Source organism: Apteryx mantelli, chromosome 15 (genome assembly GCF_036417845.1).
Source record: "Apteryx mantelli isolate bAptMan1 chromosome 15, bAptMan1.hap1, whole genome shotgun sequence".
NCBI classification, from domain to species: Eukaryota; Metazoa; Chordata; class Aves; order Apterygiformes; family Apterygidae; genus Apteryx; species Apteryx mantelli.
In genome coordinates this window covers 764584-787919 of record NC_089992.1, presented here as the reverse complement: position 1 = coordinate 787919, position 23336 = coordinate 764584, and the positions used below count along the sequence as shown (strand labels likewise).

At 38.6% G+C, this 23336-nt stretch overlaps 1 protein-coding gene across 2 annotated transcripts; it reads right to left on the bottom strand.

The window, feature by feature from the left end:
• Positions 1-327: 327 nt before the first annotated feature.
• On the bottom strand, positions 328-22857 carry BLM (BLM RecQ like helicase). 2 transcript variants are annotated; one of them, XM_067305451.1, is made up of 21 exons: positions 22760-22857; positions 21527-22233; positions 20100-20295; positions 19514-19629; positions 18155-18287; positions 16376-17130; positions 15660-15836; positions 15113-15231; positions 13522-13635; positions 12655-12753; positions 12424-12572; positions 11336-11442; positions 10416-10576; positions 9733-9928; positions 9098-9288; positions 7598-7742; positions 6956-7155; positions 5976-6168; positions 5140-5262; positions 3617-3824; positions 328-663 (listed from the first exon to the last, which is right to left on the bottom strand). In XM_067305451.1, the coding sequence occupies exons 1-21, from the start codon at positions 22855-22857 to the stop codon at positions 480-482; spliced, it is 4371 nt and encodes a 1456-aa protein (XP_067161552.1). In that variant the 3' UTR covers positions 328-479. The 2 variants fall into 2 exon arrangements, with proteins under 2 accessions (XP_067161552.1, XP_067161553.1); XM_067305452.1 differs by having other exon boundaries at positions 19514-19626.
• Between the last annotated feature and the right edge of the window lie 479 nt (positions 22858-23336).

The following is a 23336-nucleotide window of genomic DNA, read 5'->3' as shown; positions in this document are numbered from 1 at the left end:
TGCAACCTACACTGGATACGTAAGCTTAGCGGCCCCAGACTTAAATTTTCATAGCAGTGGTTCAGCTTTCTAGCTCTGAAGTACTTCTGCAACTGGCAAGGGAGAACAGGGCAACCAGCAACATCGTCTATGAGCACGTCTTTACGATTCACAGCTCCATTAACTGCTTTTGATTTGTGATCTCAAGTGTACCCAAGTTAGCTGTAAAGCAGGCTTACAATGATTATTTTAATTGAAACACTAGGGCTTCTAAAACTAATCAGAACTCATGTTTGTTTATAATGCACATACTCAGTAAGAAGGAAGTTCCAGATAAACTTCTGAGTCTAAAAACATTTATTTAACACAAACTTTTGTATTTAACAAAATGTACACATCTATTTCAGAAGGTTTCGCAAATGAAAAAGGTTAATAAAAATGATTACATCTTAATGGTACACTTTTATACAGTATTTACATTTTCTAGTAAATGTACAATATTACAATATTGAATATGAAGGCTGAAGGAATTGTCTGTTTTTGGGCTTTGGGGGTGCCATAATCCCCAGTTTTCCACCAGTTCCTTGCATGACACTAATGCTGGATGATGCTGAACTATAGCCAGATGAAGCTGGAGCCTTGGAGTTGGATGTCTTTTTGGACCTTCTGTACTTGCTGTAACCGCTACAAAATTCAGAGAGAAAGTACACTGTTACAGTATTTATAGTATGTTATGCACTGTAAATTTGTACGTGTCAAATGTCTGGGTACTTGCCACATTCCCTGCCCATGGTGTATTTACATAGTTGCATACCACAGTTAGATTTTCCAGAAGACTATATTTTCATTAAAAGAAGTCTTCTAATACACATGGCTGCATAAATACCTTTGAAATGTAAATCAAGTGTAGTTGTTACTCTGACATCTGCCTAAGGGCAAAAAGCAGCCTGAAACATGGACACAGAATGCTGAACCAACCTGACTCCCATTAATCCAATTAGAGTATCAACTTTAAATGACACTTCAGGGTCAACAGCATTTAACGACTAAAATTTTAGTAGATGGGAAGGTGAAAAGGGTGGGAGTAAAACCTACTGAGCTGGGAGCTGTTATTTACTGCAAAATCAAAGACTGGAATGAGGAAAAACGGGGCATACAAAGAGACACACTTGGGAAAAAAAACAAACAGCAGCAGAAAAAATGAGCTTGAAATAAGTTCTCTTTGATAATGAACACAACATTAAAGCTATAAAAAGTCATTAATATATTACGAAAACGTAATAGTCTTTAGAGTTAGGCACAACTTCAACTGGGGCTTTTGCTGCATATTTTGGAGAGCACACTGTGTTGCTCTTGTGAATGACCTGAACTCTTCTATGCTGAAATATAATGCAATTTCTGTGATATGTATAGACTGCATAAAACCCCACTAAAAGAATGACTTAAGAAATGCAAGATTTCAGGTTGCCAGCATAACCACTCTTCTGCACCTCATGTTCTCTGTCTCATATAGCAAGTGAGGTAGACTTTCCAGGCGCAGGGGAGAAAGGGTTACAGTTGTGCAGCTTGACTACCACAGTATTAGCAACTCTAACTTGCTTCGTTTTTGTGCAAAGAAAGCTATAAGCATGACATATGTTCAAAAGGCATAACTATAAAAGCCAAATAAGAAATTTTTGCTGGTGTTTTCTGATGTCATTTCCCCCCCCCCCCCCCATTTTTAAAGGGCATTTAGGGAGGGTGGAAATTCCTCAACCATTATCCTTTTTTCTTTTGCTTCCTTCTCAGTGAAGAATCATTATGTTTCAGAGTATGAACCTTCAGCGCAGACTGTTACTATTTGAGTTACAAAACTATACAGTTTTATATAAAACTGCACATATATAAAATAAGGACTTCGTCTCAAAGGACGAGGCCCAGCCTGGCTCTTTCATTACCCTGTGACCGTTTGGTGATAGATCTGCCCTAGAAGCTCAAGTAAGACAAGGCTCCTGGACCCAGACTTTACAGCCTTGATGCAGGTTTTGCCTTGCATGGTACAATCAGAGGGAGAAGCTCTGAATTAGCAAGCGACAGTGCACTGAAGCTCAAATATTCCATCCAATCTTGGAAGTTTTAAGCTGTCTGCATTTCCAAGTACAGGATCCAGTCAGTTTGCTAATAATGATTGTGGCAGTACAATACCAGCACCCTGAAATTTAATGTGACTGCTTAATCTGTGGCAGTCAGGAAAGACAAAAGAAGGACAACTTCTAAATATCCTTTTTCACCAGAAGCATTTGAAACAGAAAGTGCTGGAAAACCAAAGTAGAGAAATTACGCCCAGCTGCCTGGATAATTTTAATGCCATTCCTTGTTCTTGTTCTCAGCTGATGTATGCAATGTCTTGTACTTGGATAAAGGTAAATTTTAGAGGGTAAGCACAAATATCTTTTCAAGTTCAGTCAAAAAGTAAAAATGTGATCATCTGCCAAATTATGCTTCTTTCACACGAGCTAGGCTAGGATATTTATGGCTATGCACTAGCTCTTTATAACTTGAGTGTAGTCTTTGGGAAACAATTGTCAGCACAAGAATAGAAACCACATGTGTTGCCAAAAGGAATTGGGAACTGCATTATTCAAATCATTATTTTAGGGAAAGGATAGCAATGCTGCTGAAAGGAACTGTGAATAAAACTTCTGTTAAGAAAGCTACACACTGGCTGACATAATTAGGGTAGAGTTAAGGTTGTCCAGATAACATCTATGCTTTCCAGCTTCCTTATTTTTTAAAAATTAACATTTCCCTATATTTAATTTTCTAATTTCTAATTTATATTCTTTTAAAATAGTTATGTGTGAGCATTAGATGGTAAATCATCATCCAATATCAGAACAAAATTCAGATTATTACGAGTAATCAACTATACCAACACTTATATAGGTTCATTTTGCCACTGACTCTATTTTAGTAGAAGTTTTAAAGGAACCACGATTATATTGTGGTTTATTCTAATTTAAGCAACATAGTCCCTGCTTCCAAACTGTAAAATACCTTAAAATACTTCTTCACAGCAGAAGTGCAAAAACAATACTGAACAGCTACCCTTCGTACAGAACCTGCAAAGCTGTTGACTATGCTTCCTTTTGTGCACGATGCCATAAACTGCATTGTCAGTGTAAATTTGCATAGATTTAAGAGCAATAACATAAGCATAGTTATGCTTCACAAACAGCCCAGCAGGAGTGAGAAGAAAAACCTAGATGCCTACAGATGGCAAAGAGGACACGCCAAATAAGAAAAAACAATCCACTGCAATCAAACTTCAAAGATTATCTTGTAATCTAATTCCAGGTGAGTGAGGAGTATGGAAGTACACTGACAGTACACCTCTAACTTGCCTTGCATACCAAATATTTAACCAGTGGAAAGGTACATCATAAAATCATGGCTTATTTCTGCAGCAGCTTCTACTCCTGATATAGATTGAGAAGCTGTATGTTTAATATGTTAGCTTCTGGGAAATAAAGATTTTGCATTGCAGCAGAGTGACAAAGGTAAACACTGGCATTAGTAGAACTGGTGTGGTGGTGCACCATACTGAAAAGCCCCAAATTAACATTTAATGAACTAGAACTAACCACAAGCAACGTACCCTTTGGAATGAAACTGCTGGCTACCACCATTACTTGACTTTTTCCTCTTGGATTCTCTGAAGTTTGGCAGCCTTTTCCTTTTCTTTCCTTGGTTTGAATTATTGCAGAAATAACTTGAAGTTGTAACTACATCTTCTGCTTCCTCATCACTCTCAAGTGTTCCAGTGCTTCCTGTAGCTGTCTCTCCACTTTGGCAGGCAGCATCATCTACAGATAGACAATGAATTAAAACCAATGAAAACAAGACATTGCCTGGGCCAGTCAGAACTCTCAGCCAGGACACACTAATTTTACCAAACTTCTGTCCTTGCTGTTCAAAACCTTTTTGCACTGCTTTTATCCTAGTGATGCTCTGGGCTCATATAAAGACCTTTCTTAGGCTGGTGTAAAGTAAAGACAACAGGCTGTTTTGGTTTAGCTCATCATCACATACAAGAATGATGGCAAGCCCTAGTTTCTCATGCTTGGTTTCTTGTCTAAACTACGTTGTAACACTGGGCTTTCTGCCTTTATACTCTCTTCCCTGCATCAGCCAGACAAGAATTAGGTAATATACCATAATACTACTGTCAAATATGGCACTTCTTTTTAAGAAAAGCAGCAGAAGACACTGCAGGGCTCAGATAGACAGCTAAGAGCTCCTTCTCAATCAGTCATGATCAAGAGGGAAGTGATTCTTTGCACAAACAGTAAAATAAAATACTTTTTTAAAAAAGTCAGGATTGTAGACATGCATTTAACACCTGCAGTTATTAATATTGCAATAAGAAAGAATGGCCTCCTTAAATGTAACCATAAATCACCTTAATATTGCAGGCCACAATGTCAAATCTGATAGCCAAGCTGTATTAAATATTTGAATTACAACACAGGCTACAACACTATGCTCGCATTAAGTTACTAGATGCATTAATCTCAGGGCTAAATTCTCCACTGAGCTGCACTTTGTGTTTTAGGTTATAACTGTGCAAAAGCACTGTAACACACAATCATTCTGACTTAATAGCTTTTTTTACACCTATTTGTGGAAGTTCTTTACATTTGAGTAAAGACTAGTCAGTGCAGACCTGGACTTGCTGACCTCAATTCCTGTGAAAACTAAAAGGCAGTAGTTACAGATTACCTGTCATGCTACAACACTACGCTGTATGCAGTTTACACAAGTGGAAGCATATAAAGAAGGTGCTAGACTTTTAACTTCAAGGTTAGAAGTCTCGGTATAATTAAGGTTATTATACAAATCCCAACAACTGACAGGTAATGAGCAAAGCAGCAGCCTGTTTAGTTTTTGTTTACCTCTCCTTAGCCTTTTACGGCTATGCCAAATTTTCTCTGCTATTTCCTCACTAAAGACCTTCGTATGCTTCAAAAACATGCAATTGTTCCCTCTTTGTAATTACTAAATTGCAAGAGTTAGTGATTTGTGTTTAAAACAAGATAACTTCTTAGTGGAGCTTCTTACAGAGAAGGAGGGAGGGTATTAAATAGGAAAACACACATATAGGCACAAAGGATACTAAACCTGGTAGCGTCCACTCAGAGTACTTATTCATCACTTTAATTATTTCTGCACCATATTTTTCCAGTTTATCTTCTGTGACACCATCAATCTGCAGCAAAACCTCCACATCAGAAGACAAGGTTTCTATAAATAAGTACAGGGTAACAAAATACAAATTAGATACAGCAAACAAAACTGTTTAAGATGAGATAACACCAAATGAAATAAGAAAATTCAGGTAAGAGCACAGATAAATTAAAAAGCAGTGTTCAGAGATGCATTTTTGGAATTTTGTTAAAATAAGAACATAGGTGTTCCATTAGGAACAATGGAGTTAGAAGTTCACATCTGCAGACTAAGTGAACAAAGTCTCAAATGCTTTAAAACTCGTTTCAGGTATTCAATAAGCAATAGTGACTTGAGCATTACTTATGACCTCTGCCACAGGTTTTAAGAGAGATCATAGTAGAACATTCTGGAGGAAATTCATTCCTTTTAGTGCCATGATATGCACTAAGCCCTCAAGAAAGGAAGCTTTATTCTAGCAGATTTACTTCTAGCTGGTTAGCACAAAAACTAATGAAGAAGATTGCTCTAAAACTGCTTCAAAGTTTGTTTTGCAGTATGATTACTGGGTTGTCTACTCTACCTAAGCAGCAGGACCTGCTACAGCACAAAATACATCTCCGTGGCATCTATGCTGCATCAGCCATTTTCACAGGACTCACTCAGTTATGTACATTTAAGCCAGTCCTCTGAAGATGTTCGAAATTGTAGATTTTCTTTCAGAAAAGGCTACAACTGCACAGGCAGTCTACTACCTGTAGAGGTTCCAAGTAGTGAAAAGCTGACCTTACCTGCTATTTTCTTGAGAGTTGAAGTACTGAAAATGTTGAAGTAATGCACATCAAACACTTTCCCAAGAGTTTTGCATGTGTCTGTAAGTTCCCCAAGGCACTTTTTAACCATCTCTTCCCGCTGTGACATTTTTGTCACAGAAGCCCTTTGCTTTCTAATGGTACTGGCACTTTCAGTTTCATGGAACTCCACCTGTTAAAATAAACCATCAACAGCTTCCGTCAGGGCAGTTACTGCAGAACCATCATTAGAAGACTGATTGATTACACAGGAAAACAGTGAAAAAAACAAAACATATTGTTCAACTGAACCAAAAAATGCTATTTACGAAGTACATATTTTTTTAAATGATCCTTTTTATGGGCTACTTCATAAAGCAGTAATTCTCAACTGCCCTTAAGTGTCTTCTACAAAGAACTAGTAGAATGAGTATATACAGGATGGGAGAGGACAGGGGGGAATGAAAACAAAACTGAAAACCCAACACAGCTAGCTTTGAGTAGAGGTCACTAGGTCTAATGGTGAGGGCTCTTCTCTTCTCCAAATACAGCACTAGTGTGGAGGAGACACTGCTTCAAGCAACTCTGGGACTGTTTCCATGAACCTTCTTGAAGTGCATTTGCCTCCAGAGCTCACCAGTTACTAGAAAAAATAGCACAGAAAATGCAGGAGAAGGTAGTGCTGTTCTTTTTCTCTTCTTAGCTAGCTCTTTATGTGTTGGTCATAACCTTTTCTTGTTAAGATGGAATCAGGTGGAAGGGAGAAGAAAAGAAAGATTCAAGCCTCTCCTATCCTCTGAAATCGACCTTTTGCCTCATGGCATTATTAGAATACTGGAGTAGAAATTATGCTTGTTGGATTCCGTTCCCTGCATCTGCTAAAGATTAGCTCCAGTACATCAATTTGTAGGCAAATTATGTTTAAACTATATAGTGTAACTAGACTATATGGTGTATAAATCCTGCAGCATGTTCCTTACCTGTAGTAATCCATCTAGCACAGCCTGTGCTTTCTCTCCTAGAATTACATATGCTACAGCTTGGTCATTGGCTGTGATATACAAGTCTTCATCCAGAATCTTGTCCAGGACCAGTTTTCTGAACAGTCTTTCAACATTATGCCTTGAGTAGGCAGCACCCTTCCCAAATATTCCAGACTGAATCTTCGCGCTCTTTGTACCTGTGCAATAGGAGTAACAGGGTTAGCCTGCAATAAGAAAGCCTACATACATATATACTTACAGACTTGTGAAAGATTCCCAAGTGACATTCCATAGACTGGGCACACTCACACACACACGAAAACAAAAAACCCAAACAACAACAACAACCCACAAAACTCCCCCCAAAACACAATCCTCCCCAACCCCCCTCCAAAAACAACAACAAAAAAAACATAAGCATCAGAAACTCCAAGTGCCACCAGAAAGCTAATACTAACACTACAGCCACCTGAAAGCAATTGAAACTTTAGTCTCATTTATTTTGGATCATTTACCACCTAGAGCTTCCCCAGAAGAATAACTTTGCCAAATGTATCTTGTTTTTAAACCATTGTTGATGTTATATGGACCTTCTGATGCTTAATCAAGATCTGATGCAGCAAGTCTAGCAGTACTTACCTAGGAAAATGTCAACCATCATATTCAATGTGTATCTTCCAGCACCTGTATTTCTCCCATTGATTCCTCCCATTTGTCTACAATGCTCCTGTACAAATCTTATAATGCTTTTCACTTCATCCGTTACATTTCTTGATTTGTAATCCTATTTAAATAGACTTGATTAGGAAAAAAGTGATTTGGTTCTATTCTAATGCAAGTTGCTACTGACTTGTTTCATTATTAAGCTTTTTCTAGGCATGAATTAATTTTGTTCCAAACAGAAATAGCTATTTCCTAGTTAGTACATGTGCAGTGATATCACATAGTCACAGGAATTCTGGATTAGATAATATTCTGAAAATGCAAGATAAAGACATACCAACTGATTGCATACAATCTCTATTATGTTAATTTTATACAGTGAGCTGCAAGATTGCTGAGTGAGTACTAGTAATCATGGTTAATTGTTTTTAAAGCATTCCTATAAGTATTCTGCTGCAATGCACTAGAATTTACACTTCCAAAACACATTAAAATGAGGAGATTAGACTGAATATACATTATCCTAGCCAATTTTTATTATAATCACAGATGTGTGGGGTCATGCTTCAAACACAGGACTGAGAAGCAACATCCTCAGCTATAATAATACTGATCTGGTTTTTAGAGACTGGTAGCCTTCCCCATAGTTTTCCCCATGTGTAAAAATAGGATCATACTAGCCCTGTGATGATACTAGGACCTTTAGCATCTGGGTCCTTTCAGCTCTACTCAGTTTAAATATCAGACCGAAGTATGAAGCTTTTGAAGTACTGGAGCGCAATGCCTTAAAAAACAAACAAACACACACACAAACACACCCCGGCCACCCCCAAAACTTAAAATACCTAGAATACCCAATTCCATACCTAAAATTATTGAACCTTTGTTGTTGAATATATTTTTTTTTTCTGAAAAGATCAGATAATCAAAGATGGTCTAAAATCCTATGTAAGAACAGCAGGAGAAGATGAAGCAACTACTTGATGGCCACTTCAACAACTCTCTTCTGTTCCACTCCTGTTCATGCTACTGACTAAGTTGTTTTAAACCTTGACACACAAACCCTGCTCTTTGGGCCACCTCCAAGCAGTATCCAACCCCGAATGTGGCATGCACAGGCTACAAAGCAGCCTTGAAAACATCAGAATATACAGTTTTCCTTTAGCTATTCCAGTGGATCTTGTATTAGCTTCTCCCTCCAGTAGACATTGCTACCAAAGAAGCCACACTAAAGGAACATCTTTACACCTCATCAGTACTTCTGTCTCAGAAATGGGAGCTTAAGTCCATGGATAGGTGGTGTAATTCTGCTCAAGGTTACACCCCAGAAATAATTCAAAGCATCCAGCATCACAAAAATACAAAACATCTCATTCATTTTCTCTATTTGCCTTCACAAATGTAATGTTAGCATTTTTAAGGCAACTATACAAAAATCAGTTTAACGACCCTATAAATAAGAGCCACATTTTTTACCTTCTTTCTACTGCAGTTATCACAAGTTACTTCTGCGTGATCTTTACAAAAGTTAGGATTAAAGTTAGTTTCCCCAAAGTAGGCCAAAAGCTGAATTCTGCGGCAGTCAACTACATTCTCACAGTAATGAACCATACTGTACAGGTTGTTAAAGTGGGTCTGTCTTGTGTGAGCGTTTCCATCTTTTTCCACTGAAACACAATAAATTCAATTGTATTTGTTATATCTGCACTTCTGTCCTTTTAAATATTATCAGACATACTTTTTTGAAGCAACAAAGAGCATTTTGTTTTGTCTCAGCAAGTTAGTACAGAATAAAGCTAGTATAGATTTTTATCTCTGAAGATTTAAAGAATGGAGAAGGGAAAAGAAACCTAGAAGGACAAAAATCAAGAGACAGCTATGTATAAAACAACTGGTTTTGACTAAAATTAAGGACAAGTGATAAAAACGTTTCAGTACAGAAACTGACTCAAGAAAATAATAAAATGAAGATGCAGGGTTCTCCCATCTTTGCAATACAATACATGGTGCTTCTAAATGACAAAATAAAACAATCTAAATGAAAGAGACCAATGACTAAGTAATTTGTTTACTATTGTGTTATTAAGTTACAAACACAAGATTTCACTTACTTAGTATTAGCCTTCTAAGTCTGGTTACATCACTATAACTGTAGAAAAGCAGACAGTGAGACATTTCACCATCTCGTCCAGCTCTGCCAGATTCTTGATAATAACCTTCTATAGACTTAGGGAGTGAAGCATGGATAACATAGCGTACATCAGGTTTATCAATTCCCATTCCAAAGGCAATTGTTGCACATATAACCTACAATAGAAATAATAATTTGTTATATAAAGGTCTGAAAGCTATTTATGGAGAACTATACACCAAAAATAGCTATGTAATCAGGCTTATGAAACTATGCACAATGTAGAATTTAAATTGCAAGAAGAGTACAAAATAGCAAAAATACCTCTGCTTCTTTCAGAAAAGTTATCCAAGACAAATTGAAAACTAAGAATTCTAGAGGCTCAATATAAATTTCAGCAGTGTGTCTACAGCTGTTGCAGAAGCCTCACACAGCTCATTTTCTTCCTCTAAGTGTCATACCTCAGGGCAGTCCTGAAGCCTTTGGTTTGTAAAATTCTCAATAAAAATAAAGCTAACATGTTTTGACAGATCTGATCAGTTATTTCATATTGCATCTAATTTGGCAAAAATGTTACAAATCTTTGTTTTCATTTACTAGGTTAAGAGGGATAAAAGCGCTCTAAATTATATTCATGGTTTTTTTCATTTGCTTTTCTTCTACCTGGCATCCTTCTTGATTAATCCACTTTTTTTGTACAAGATCTCTATTGGAGTCAGTGAGGCCAGCATGATAGGAAAGTGCAGCAAGACCTTCCTTCTGCAGAATGGCAGCTGTTGTGTCACATTCATGCCGTGAAAGGCAATAAATTATCCCAGAGTCATCTGCAAATATAAAAAAGATTCATGTTTTCTTCCTTTTCACTTGCTTTAACAAATACATTTATTCCAATAGGGAGAGGTTGGTAAGAGCAACTGTTTATAGAGAAGTGATTTTATTAACACCAGATGTTTTTGTTAATTTCTCCTCACTCGACTCCGTGTTTTTTTGTGGGGTGAGATCAGGAGAAGATTTCCTGCTCAGTACTATGCAATCTGAGAATTTAAAATCCATAAAGGAAGACCTACATGAATAGAGAGCTAGAGCAGTTTAGTAAATGATGCACTGGGTTACAGCAATGAAGAAGCTATGAAGGGAACTTGTAGCTGACTCCCAGCAGCTGGAGCTGTATGATTCCAAGTGAGTCTAAACAGACAGGAGTCACTGGAGATGTCTTCAAGAGGAACCACAGCTAAGCAGGCCAGTAGAATTAAACAATCAAAAACTTATGGATATTAGATGACCTTTATATTCAGAAGTCATAACACTAAAGGATCTGACAACCTCCAGAAAGATTACTCAAGAGTGTTACCATAATCATCTTTTTCATCTTAACTTGACATCCTAACTTTAGGATGTCTGTAAATCTGATTCCCATTATTAGCAAAACAATTCTGTCTCCCATTTGCTTTTCTAAATATATTAGCAGTTTCAAGAAGGCATAAGTTGAGGGGAGGGGGGGTATAGTATTATAAAAGCTTTTCCTGTTGTAAAAAGTAGTTGATAAAAATGCATATAAGCACACTATGTTGCTCAGTACTCACATGGATGATGTTTTCTGATCCATTCTAAGCAATCCATTGCCACCTTTTTTGGCTTCTTGGGCAGTACATCGTATTTCAAGTTATGCCTGTTGAAGCTCATTGTAAACCTAAAAGATGATATTTCATTGGTGCTGGTCAATTTTAAGGTGCAATAATCCTTTCAACAAGCTCAGAACTGACTGGAATGTCTGAAATTCAAGTAGCTACTATTTGTTCTGTGTATTTACAAAGGAATTATTGTTCCACTTTGCCCCACTGAGATTCATTCACACAGACTTTGGATCTGAAATTACTTCATCAAGTGAAACATTCCTGCATTTTTCCTATGGTTGTGAAAAAAGAAAACTACATGGCACCATGCAAGTCATGAAGGAAGAAATGCCTGTAAATCTAGCAAGCACACAATGATTTGCCTGCCCTTCATTTTCCTTTTTAAATATTTGCATCCACATCAAACCTTTTAAATTAGCAGAACAGTGTCACCTCCTGTATCTTCTACCCTGAAACATATTTCTAAAATAAAAAAATTCTAATAAAACAGAAGCATGTTCCTTTTCATCATATACAATGAAAATGCTACAATACGATCCAGATCCCAATGGTATCTTCATTACCTGTTACTTCCAATGTTAGTTAAAAAACGCACCTCCAGCTTTTGGAGTTTTCCAGCACTCTCATGAAAAGCACCCTAAAATACAACTTTCACATCTTGTCACAGAATCACAGAATTGCTGAGGTTGGAAGGGACCTCTGGAGATCATCTAGTCCAACCCCCCTGCTCAAGCAGGATCACCTAGAGCACGTTGCACAGGATTGCCGATGACAGACAAAATTTCAAGATGTTATTTTCTTTTAAGGAGTTTCTCTAACCATGCCAGAAAGAGTTTCACAAGTTTTTTTCCCTCTCAATTTAGTATTTTGCATTTGAGGCACGTTAAATTCCACATATACATTCTTATTAAATCAGATACAACTATAAAACTATTTCAGACGGATCTTTAACGCTTTCCTTTCTTTCCTAAATTTTCCATTCCGAAGATGCTCTACAATTCATACAAATTGTTTCACGAAACTGCTGAACAACTTACACTTGTGGTTTTAGCATCTCAAGCTGATTCTGAATATCCTTCTGTACTCTGGGATTAGCCGTGGCAGTAAGAGCCATCATAGGAACAGAGCGAAACTTCTTGCGGAGCATATTCAGACGTTTGTAGTCTTTTCGAAAATCATGACCCCACTAGTTTAAAAACAAAAATTTAAATATCACTAAGATGCTTCAATTACATTTTTTGCCATTTAAAAAAAATGAAGGTGTTTACCTGACTGACACAGTGAGCCTCATCAATAACAAAACGTGATAGTAGTTTTCTGTCATACAGATTTTCCAGGGCAGACATCAGTCGGCCACTTGCACAAACCTAGGTACACATTCAAGAATGGCATTAAAAAAAGGCACAGTGTCACTCTAAAAATACAGAAGTAATTGTTCTGTACACCAGCGTTACTTTTGACTACATAGGTAAGCCTGAAAGCATAGAGGTGATGGCGATCAGCCTCATTTTAGTTGACAATGAAGCAGCTGACGTGGTATGGCCATGAGATTCTAGGATCAGCTATGCAAAGGTCCTGTCTGAGTAAATTAAAATGACTTATATGTCACAAAAGACAGGAAAAGACAATGCTGAAGACAGCAATTTAGTCAGCACATTAAACAGTCCCCTTTTACAAAGCACTTCTGGAATAATATCTATTTTTTAAAGGCAGAATATAATTAATTACAGGACAGTCTTTTGATATTCACCTATTACCTTGGTAGTTAGGTATTTTTTCCCCCATATCATCCTATCCAGAGTAATCTAAATTCTAACGGTTACTCCACAGCAATTAGTTCCTAAGATGTACTAGGATATACTGAAAAGGATAGGCACAGGGGTTTTGATTTTAAACACTGCAGACTTTACAGTCAATTTTCATTCTTGGTTAATTATTTTTGTTTTTTCTTTGACTGACATTAGTTACATCTGTACAGAGTCTTGCTGAATTCTCCAAAAATGTTTGCTTTACACTTTTTTTTTTTTTTTTTTGCTAGAAGCCTACTGTGAGAGTTCAATTTTTTCCCCTCAACCCTTTATAGTAATCTTCCTATTTTTGCCTCCATTGCTTTAAAATTCAAATTAAGCACAAACCTTCTCAGGGGTAACATACAAAAGTTTTATCACAGGATCTTTTTTTGACAACTGCATGTATATTTTTGAAGCATCAGCATCTGTTCTATCACCAGTCAGGTATGTTGCAGTAATCTATACAATACAAAAAAAGTATTAAGTTTTAACATGTGCTAAACATAGAAATATCTCAGATATATAGTCCCACATCCAGTTATAAACCAGATGAAAAGCATATGTATTTACTATCATCAGTGAAGACTATACAAAGAAGCATTGAAAATGTTAATTACAGATAACATTTAAACCTCCAGCATACCACAGGCATCACAGAATTTTTCTATTGATAAAGCCAAGAGACTATAAACCAAATTCTGTTCTTCTGCTCCCAGTTTTACCAACACGCCAATTGCTGATGTAGGGGAGTCATCTATTTTCTTTGTACTCTTTCCAGTAAAGAAAACAGAAATGATGCTTGTTTATTGCTCAATATGCTACAAGGTTTAGATTGAATTCAGAAAGCAAACAGAGATCTTAAGATAAGAAACTAAGTTTCCAGGAAGCACAAAACCATGATAAATACCCTCAATAACAGTGCCCACAGACATACAATAATATTGTGTCAGAAGAGATTGAATATAACTCAGAGCAGCAATTTAATATTAAATTTTAAAGTATAACTTACTATTCAGCATGAATAGTAACAAAGGAATTGGATCCTAAGGACAAAAATGACATAAGACTAGTCCACTGAATACAACCAGCCACAACAACAGAGCCAATTTTGCCTGCTTGTCTCTCGTTCCCCTTGCAAGAGGTAGCTACAGCTCCACGGAGGCAATTCCTCCGGTACATGCGTATTCCCAGGAGTCTCAGAGGTAGTTTAACTAGCTTTTACAGCGCTGGCACCCACGCAACACAACAAAAAATAGCAAAAACCTCAGCCAAAGCACAGAATTCTGGAGCAGTCAGTAAGTGGCAGACACCTATTCAAGGGCCACATCTACTCAGATTATCAGAGACATACTCGATGAGGTAAGGATTTGTTGCAGCTTCAAAAAGCCTGCATCATAGTTCCTTTGTTCTCACACCCCAAAACATCTCTGTATTTTTCCCCTAAAATGCATTATCTACCTTTGCTGATAAAAGGGACACTTCCCTGAAACAAAAGCAGTTCATAACCAGACAACTTCAGGAGCATTTACCTTTTGCACTTGCTGCTCTTTCCTCTGTGTACTATTTTTCCAGAAATACTTAGCATCCCCAGAACCTTCCTAAGTCAGGAATTCTTAATGCTCCTTTCTTTTTTGGAGCCAGACCACTCCTATTTAGGTACCTAAATATAACTCTCAGAAGTTAAGAATCAGGCATCTGTATTTGAAAACTCCAATAACAAATACATACATCAATAAATTTAGCAGTTAGACTGTCAATAATTTCTAGCTCATCTAATTTAGATCTTCCTAGAAAACTTTAATAGGTATGCCTTTTACAGTTTCCAACTAATTATTTTTTGTAGTTCATATCTGAGAGACATAAGATTCATTATAAAATTTCAGATTCCTAATCCACTTACTCAGTTTAACTGATTAAATAACCTGTTTGAACTTACATCTAAAGTCTTCAGTTTCTGAACTTGATCAATTATCAGCGACCTCAATGGAGAGATAACAATAGTGACTCCAGTAGAGACGCATGCTGGCAACTGGTAGCACAAACTTTTACCACCACCTGTAAGGGTTACACAGAATGCAATGTATATTAGATATAGATGGAAAAGAGAGGCAGGGATGGAGAAGGAGTGAAAAAGGGGAGTCCTATTTCTTAGTTCACATTTCACAACACTTTCAGGAACATCAAAAAAAAGTTATTTGTGAAAGTTTATTATGATATCTGTAGGTTGCAGAAGAGTTATCAAGTGAAATATTATGGAAGGCACACATGAAATCACCTTCATTCAAAATACCATGGTGCATACAAAATTCCTGAAGTCTTGCATCCACAAAATTCAAGCAACACAATATTATACTACCTCCATAAAGGCACAGAGAGAAAGCAAGCTTCCTGTGGGCCTTACAAAAAGAGTTTCAGTTCTTCACTTCTCAAATGTGCACCAGACCTCAAAAACCTCCAGCTGCACGATATTTGTAGATACATACCAGTGGGCATTAAGATGAAACAATCTTCACCCAGAAGAGCAGCATTGATGGCCTCCAGCTGGTTTGTCCGGAAATAGTGCAAACCAAACTTCTTGTGAAATATATTCATCATTTCTTCAGAATGGGAAAATTTAATACCCCTGAAACGTTCTAGTGCTGGATTATTAACAAGTGGATCTAGTAGACAAAGAAAATTTACTTAAAGTTACAATATTGAATTGCAGTACATCCCTTACAGTACATCCCTTACAGTTACTTTAAATTGTACTGGAACTTGACTTCAGTGCTCTTACATCCCCTGTTCCGATATCAATCGCAGAAAATACTGACCTATACCTGTCTACCAGTGGGATTAGGTTTGTTCCAACAAGTGTCCATATCTGAACATTTTGCATAAACAGAAAAAAAACTATTGTACAGCTTTGAATTAACAATTGCAGCATTATTATTTAAACACACAGGAAAACTCTAGTTGCCAATTTTAGCAGTTTCAGCTTCCTAGGAGCCTCAAACCTCCGTGGCAAATAAATATTTGAGAAGTTTGACATCACTCAGACAAAGAACATCCTACAACGATGACTTTGCAAAGAGACACCAAGAGAAAGTTCCACACAAACAAAATGCATCGGTGTGACTTATAGATAAGTTATTTAGCTTTAGACTTTTTAAATAAATTAATAAAGGATAAGACAGTAATCCTAGTTAGCATGATTTACCTGAAGAGTTTTTAGCTGCCATCAAGAAGCTTGATTTTGGAACAGTGGGATTTGATACAAGAGCAGATCCTCTGGCCATTGAAGTTACCTTTGACAACAGCGATTTAGCAGGTGGCCCTTCCCTGACCGGCTGATACAATGGTGTAGATGGCTTTTCAGGTGCCGAAACATTCACCGAATTCTCCCAACTCTCATCAAAATCATCAATATCAAAATGATCAAGATCAAAGTCTGTATCCCTTATATCTAAACCATCTTCTACATTAATGCCAGTAGGAGCTTTGTTCTGAACTTTCAAAGCTGTGCTTGTAAGAGGCCTCTCAGGCCGATGCCAATTTCCATCGTTTCTCGTCACTGTTTTTTCACCCCAGCTGTTGTTGAAAGATGTCTCAGAATGAAGGCAGAGCGAAGTTCTTTCTTTGGCATTTATCTTGGAAGAAGAAAGTTCTGTACTTTCTGGGCAGGTGATATTCCAAACAGTTTGCTTTGAAGCATAAGAGGTATCCAAGGTATCACATATTTGAAATTGTTTTGTAGAAAAATTGCTTGAATTAACAGTCCCAGAAAACATGGATGGAAGTTTTGTGGATTTTGGTGAATTTCCATCAGAACTTAAACTACAATTAGGGCCAGAACAAACAGCAGTATCATGATCTGTAGCAGTGCCCTGTCCCATACATGGCTTCCCTGTTCTAGCAAAAACAATATTTATGCTACTTTTGTTCAGCTTGACAGAATTTGCTAACAATTTTCTCCTGGGAGGGGCAGAAAGTGAAGGAAGAAGGAAAATAAATACGTTAGTCACAAGCAACGATAAACCAGGTTTTACAGCATGCATTAAAAATTTTTGTCTCTTTTTTCCTCTTCAAAATACTAGTATTTGGCCATTAGGTTGTATTTTCTGCAACTATATTTTAAAAATATTTAAAACAAATCTAGGGAACAGAGAATAATACCAGAATTTATCTGACCAAAAGAATCAGAAAATGACTATATATTCACAGCAGATATTAAAATATAAGAATCCCTAACAGCAAAGAACTTATGCAGGCAAGGTAGAGCATGAAAAAGTTTTTAAAGGCACAAAACTTAACTTAAAGAATTAAAAAGGCATGAACTAAATTATGTTTTTATGTGCTCTCTAAAGACTACGACTGACTACTGTAATAAGAGGAAACAGGATAAGTTAATTTTACAGAGAACACTTAATAAAAGCACATGGTCCCAGTCCAATAAAAACACTAAACAAAATCTCAAATCTTAATACTTTCTCTGCATATTGTGTCATTAGATTATACAGAAGTTAAAGAAGCAGACTGCGGTAGCAATATTCAAACTGAAAAATGACATTTATATGGATATTAGGAGTCGTAATAATCACTAGAATCAGTGATAACAAGTCTCAGAGGGAATAATAAATGAATCCCTCAGGTATAAGAAATCAAGAGGAACCCTAGAACAGAGGACAGATTATACTACATTACCCTACTTCTTTGGAAGCATCTGGCACTAGCTGCCTCCCAGAAAGAAGATTCAGGACTATCTGTGCCTCAGCTTGAATGCAGAATTGGATTCTTTCTTCAACTCTTTTGGCAGAATACTGAAAATCTTAATACTTTCAGCACGTTTTTGGATTTTTTCTAAAACCTCATTTGGTGAGTAATTTTAAGCCTTTAAAAATCACTCTGTACCATCTTTTCAGTGCGATGGAGACACCTACAGGCATGCTACTGCTTCATACAAACATGGAAATACTAAAGGCTATTTATTAAAAAGTACCTGAGATCTCTCTGCTGAAGAAGTTCTTTTGCACATGACAGATGCTTAAGCTCATGAAGCGGAATGGCATCTACCAATTTACAAATATCATCCATGACACTGTAGAGTTGCTGTTCCAAATGCAAGCCTTTATCTGCAAAATGTAGTGTATTTCAGCATATAGTACTACTAACTTTTATTAGAACACAGTAATAAGATGATATCAATCTATCAAAAGACAGAGTAAATTGCAATACATAAGTCTAAATAATTTACTTTAACTGGTTTTGCGTGTGTAAATTCAATTAGGCTACGTATTTTTGTCCTTGCCTTTTAATTAACCATCTACATATAATTTCCAAACCTTTTAACAGTGTTTTCAGATTTATTACCAAAAAAAAAAATCACTCAAATTTACATGTTTGACTTATCTCAAATTACCTCTCCCCAAAAACATAAAAACACAACACATTACGTTGCAATTCTAGTCTAGGACATGCCTTAAAAAACTTCCTAGACACGAAAGTCAGTGTTTGTCATCTCATTAACTTTCATTTCAAATTTGGTGCCACTGCAAACTGTTTGGATTTTGACAATGAATTGCACTGTACCTCAAACTGCCACCAGGAGTGTGGTTCCTCAGGCTAGATTCTGGCCTCTGCTACACTTTCCTAACTCTGACTTACCATGGTGGTAGGAATATTGCCTCTCACAACAAGCTAAGGGTCAAAATTGATCAAAAATTTGCTACATGTATACTAAAATATAAAGAGATGGAACTCAACTAACTTGATCTCTGGAACAGCAACATTATGCATATTCTTTCTAACACTACTTTGAGCATTCATAAGCACAAATTTTAAATGATCCCCTAGAACAGTACATCTTCTGTATAACTGAAAGTAAAGTCTGAATTTGCAGGCTTAAAACCATGTTTCACATCTACACTTGGTAACTTTTCATTCTGGGAGTCAAACTCGGATACATTTTAGTTCAGTATTTCCCAAAGTCAGTACCTGTATGAATCAATGAAAGAATTAAAACAGCTCAAACTTAGAGTGAAATTTCTTTGTGTTACAGCTGACTTCAGGAACTATTTGGCATGTCCATGCTTCCAAGTTCTGAAAGGGAAGTCTCTTATATACCCTGTATGGTACTGACAATCCAGGAATAAGAATCAGACAGCACTTTTGAATCTACATGATGTATATCCAAATTAAATGGTAAGACAACATCTGAAAATTCTGACTCAATCCCCTGCTTCCTTGTCCTGGTCATTGTTAGCTAATGCTCTCAAATTACAAAGAATACCTAGGAGAAAAAGAAGTTTCATGTCATCCCCAAAGCCTAAGGCATAAAATTTCAAAACTTTTCAGATACCTGCATCCTCAGTACTAGTTTCAGCAATAGGCTGCTTTGTGGCAATCTTCTCAGGCTTAGACTCAACGCTAGGAGTTGTTGATATTCCACCAGTAGGAGAGTCTTTGAAAATACTGCTGATATTAAAATGAAAAGTCATTAACATATGGGTATCTATAAATCAAAGCATTTCCATAAGAGACATTTATCTTTCAGTACAACAGCATTTGAAGCATGTGTAATAGATCAACAAACAAATTTCTCAAAAGGCAGTTAAAATCCAAGTAAGTAGCTGAGCAAAGTTAGTCACTCCTCCTGCATGCCAACTTGTAGAGACTTGTTTCATTAAACATTTTTCCCCCACTACAAAAGGCAAAATAACCCTGCTTCTTCTCAAGCAAAAGCCACCTTAAACATTGGCCATAAAAAAAATGCATTTCATAAGACAGTAACAGCAGCTGTCAACTGCTAACCTGAAAAGCAACAGTCACAGGCTATCAACTCCATCAGTAATTTTTCAACAAGCACTAGATCTTATGTCTGTTTTGATAAGTTTTTTTAAATCATTCCAAATGATAAACAGTTTTATCAGTGAACTTCGTTTTACCTAACGTTTTTTATGGAAGATGAGAAGGAAGGCAACTCTTCCTCTGGGGAGGGTGGAATGATATCGCAGTAATCATCATCTTCAAGTTCAATGCTGGCAAAAGGCTCATTGCCAATCTTATCCAGTTCTGGTTGGCTGTTCTTCTCACCATTGCTTAGCTTCTGGCTTTCACCATTCTTGTTTTGAACATCAGCAGCTGAAAGAAGTGTATTAATATTGCTGGTAACACTGTAAACTCATTCTGGTACAAATAAAATGCAGCTAAATAGCAGAAAAAAAATACTACCTAGATTTCAAAACAGTAACTTAAGGCAGTTTCTAAAATTTAAAGGACAAGGATACAGTTACTGTTCCCCTTTTCTCCCCCTTCAAAAAAACCCCCAAGTAAATAAGTGAACAAAAAAAACAAACAAGCACAAAACCCTTTAAGTGTAAAACTTATATAGCTTGCCTATAATTACCTTTCCCTGTCAAAAGAGAAAAAAATAGCTTCTTCAAACTTTTTTGAGGTTTACTTTCCTATGAGAAATTTTATAGAAAACTACTGTTACATTAAATACTAAGTTATACTAAGAAGAGTGTAGTTACAACACTAGAAAGCTTCACTAAGTAGCACAGACCCTCTACTGGAATTAGAAGATAAATCTACATATATAACATCTTGTAAAACAAGCCCTACTAAGTAAGACCAATATCATTAACCTATTTTAATGTATTTCACAGAAACAGCAAAAAAAGTAACAGGATAGCCTTAAGAAGAAAAATACATGGATTTCAGAAATCCTTTCCTCTGTTCCCCATTTAGTGTAACAGTAGTGTCAGAAAACGTTGTTCAGTATTATTCAGTTGTATAAACACATATTAACACAAGCAGTGATCAAAAGCTTCAAAAACTTAACAGGTGAGACATATGAAATAGAAAAACTAAGTGAAACAGCTGCGAAGAAAGCACTCTGACGGATGTTTTTGAGCTTTTCAGTAATAATCTATTTTTAAATGACTATAAATCTCTTTTTGTTGTTTAATATTTCTCATCATTACCTTTAAGCATAAGATGATTTTAGGTCTCATTTGCATGAATTATAGAAGTGCCATTCTTCCTATAACATCCCTACAGGTTATTGCTATTTATTTCTGGAACATCACCTGGAAAGTCTTGCAACTCCCATAGCACCACACAAGCCTACTACTGCACCTTCTTCTGCCACAGGGAAAGTGCTCCACTATGAGCTGCTGCACTTTGGCAAACGGTGTTTACTGAAACAAAATCCATGTACCAAAGACCACTTTTCAGATATGAGAGTGCAACTCCCTCCGACTTCACTAAGAGCTACGCAAAGTCCACGTTTCTGAAAAATCAAGTCCTCAGTGAGCAAACATGAATATATTTTCTCCTAGTTCAGCAGTACTTTAAAATAAATCATTACCTGCATGAGCCTCTTCATCATGTGAAATCACTTCTGCAGATAAATTCTCTTGAAGATCCTCACCTGCAGTCCTGCTACTGTTGCAGGGAACTGCATCCCCAAGACAAATCAAAGACCCCTGAGATAAGCACTGTTGCTCATCATCAAGGGGTGTTTCATTACGCTCAGAAGTGCTATGTTTTAGAGGTGCCGTGTCATTCGTCACGGTCACGGGTGACCTTGGTAGCTTGTTCACAGAGGAAAGGGATCTCTGGGGATTCTTGCCACTTGTCTGACCTTTGGGGGATAAAATTGGTCTGGAATACTTCTTATCAATTCCTGATAAATCAAAGTCATCTATATCATCCCATTCATCTTCTATGGTAATAACAGAATCAGCCAAACGACGGGGGTCAGTTTCCTGCGAGGGGGCACGGCCAGTCCTCCTTCCAGACGTAGGTACGTCTTTCAAAACTTGCTGGACACATTCCAAGGAATCTGCAAGTGCCTGGCTTGCACAGGACGGCCTTAACTCCTCTCCATTGGAGGCCCTTGGAAAGAAGTCTTGGATTTTTATTTTCTTATCCTTGGATGCAATAAGGGATGAAAAGGGTTTGGCTAGTGAAGTATTAACATCCTTATCCTTCAGCGCTGAAACGCTCGGCGCGCTGAGGCACTCTCTGGAGGTGGCACTGGCTGGCAAGGCTCTTTTCTTGAATGTAAAACCTCTGGAAAGAAGAGATCATTTTGTTATTTTTTTGAGTGTCTCCACACTCCTGGGTATTTTTCATTTAAAGCCACAACCACTGTAACCAGGCAGGAGAGCAGCACTGCGGCAAGGAGGCTGCGCACACTATGGACCACGACCGTGAGAGAGACCGACAGCAATGAGACCAGACCAGGGCCAGGGCCCAGGACCGGACAAGGGCCAGGGCCCAGGACCGGGGCTAGGGACTGGGCCAGGACCGGGACCAGGACCAAACCAGGGCCAGGGCCAGGGCCAGGGCCAGGGCCAGGGACCAAGGCCGGGGCCAGGGACAGGACCAGGACCAGGGCCCAAGACCGGGGCCGGGGCCAGGGCCAGGACCACGGTCAGGGACCGGGCCGGCCCCTCCCCCGCGCGAACCGCCACCGCCGCCGATGGCGGCGCTTTCCCGGCGGCCTCCGCCCCTGCCGGGGGCAGCGGGCCGGGCCGGGCCGAGGCCGCGGTACCTCAGAGCAGGGGGTGGGGGTGTGTGTGGGGGTGACACTCACGCGGGCCGGTGCCGCGCGGCGGGCGTCGCGCGGAGGCCGCCGCGGGCCGAGTGGAGCCGCAGCTGCTCGCGCAGGTTGTTCTGGGGCACGGCGGCCATGGCGCGCCGCGCCGCCCCCGCCCCGCCGCCGGGGGGCGCCCTCCGCGACGCCCCGAGACGCCCTGCACCCGCCGGCGCCTTCGCATTCGGCGCCAAGCCGCCGCCGCGCGCCTCCCCATTGGCCGGGGGCCGCGAGAGCGGAAGTGGCGTCACGGCGTGGCGCTTCCGCTTCCGCGGCGGGGCGGGGCGGCCCGGCCCACCCCTCCTCGCAAAATGGCACCCGCCGCCGGCATTTTCCGAGGAGGGAAGAGCCCGGGAGCGCGGCAGGCCGCCAGCCGCCCGGAACTGCTGCTGTGACACCCCCATAGCCCGAAGCGCGTTTTAAAACATCGCTGCGCGACCCCGGAGGGGATTTTAGTTCTTTACAGCCCCTCCAAGCCCTGCTTGGGGAGCCCGTGGGAGTCGGGTCGGCGGGGCCGCTGCGCGCGCGCTTTTCCTGACGAAGGAGTCAATGCTGGTTCGTAATCGGAAAGCGAGGA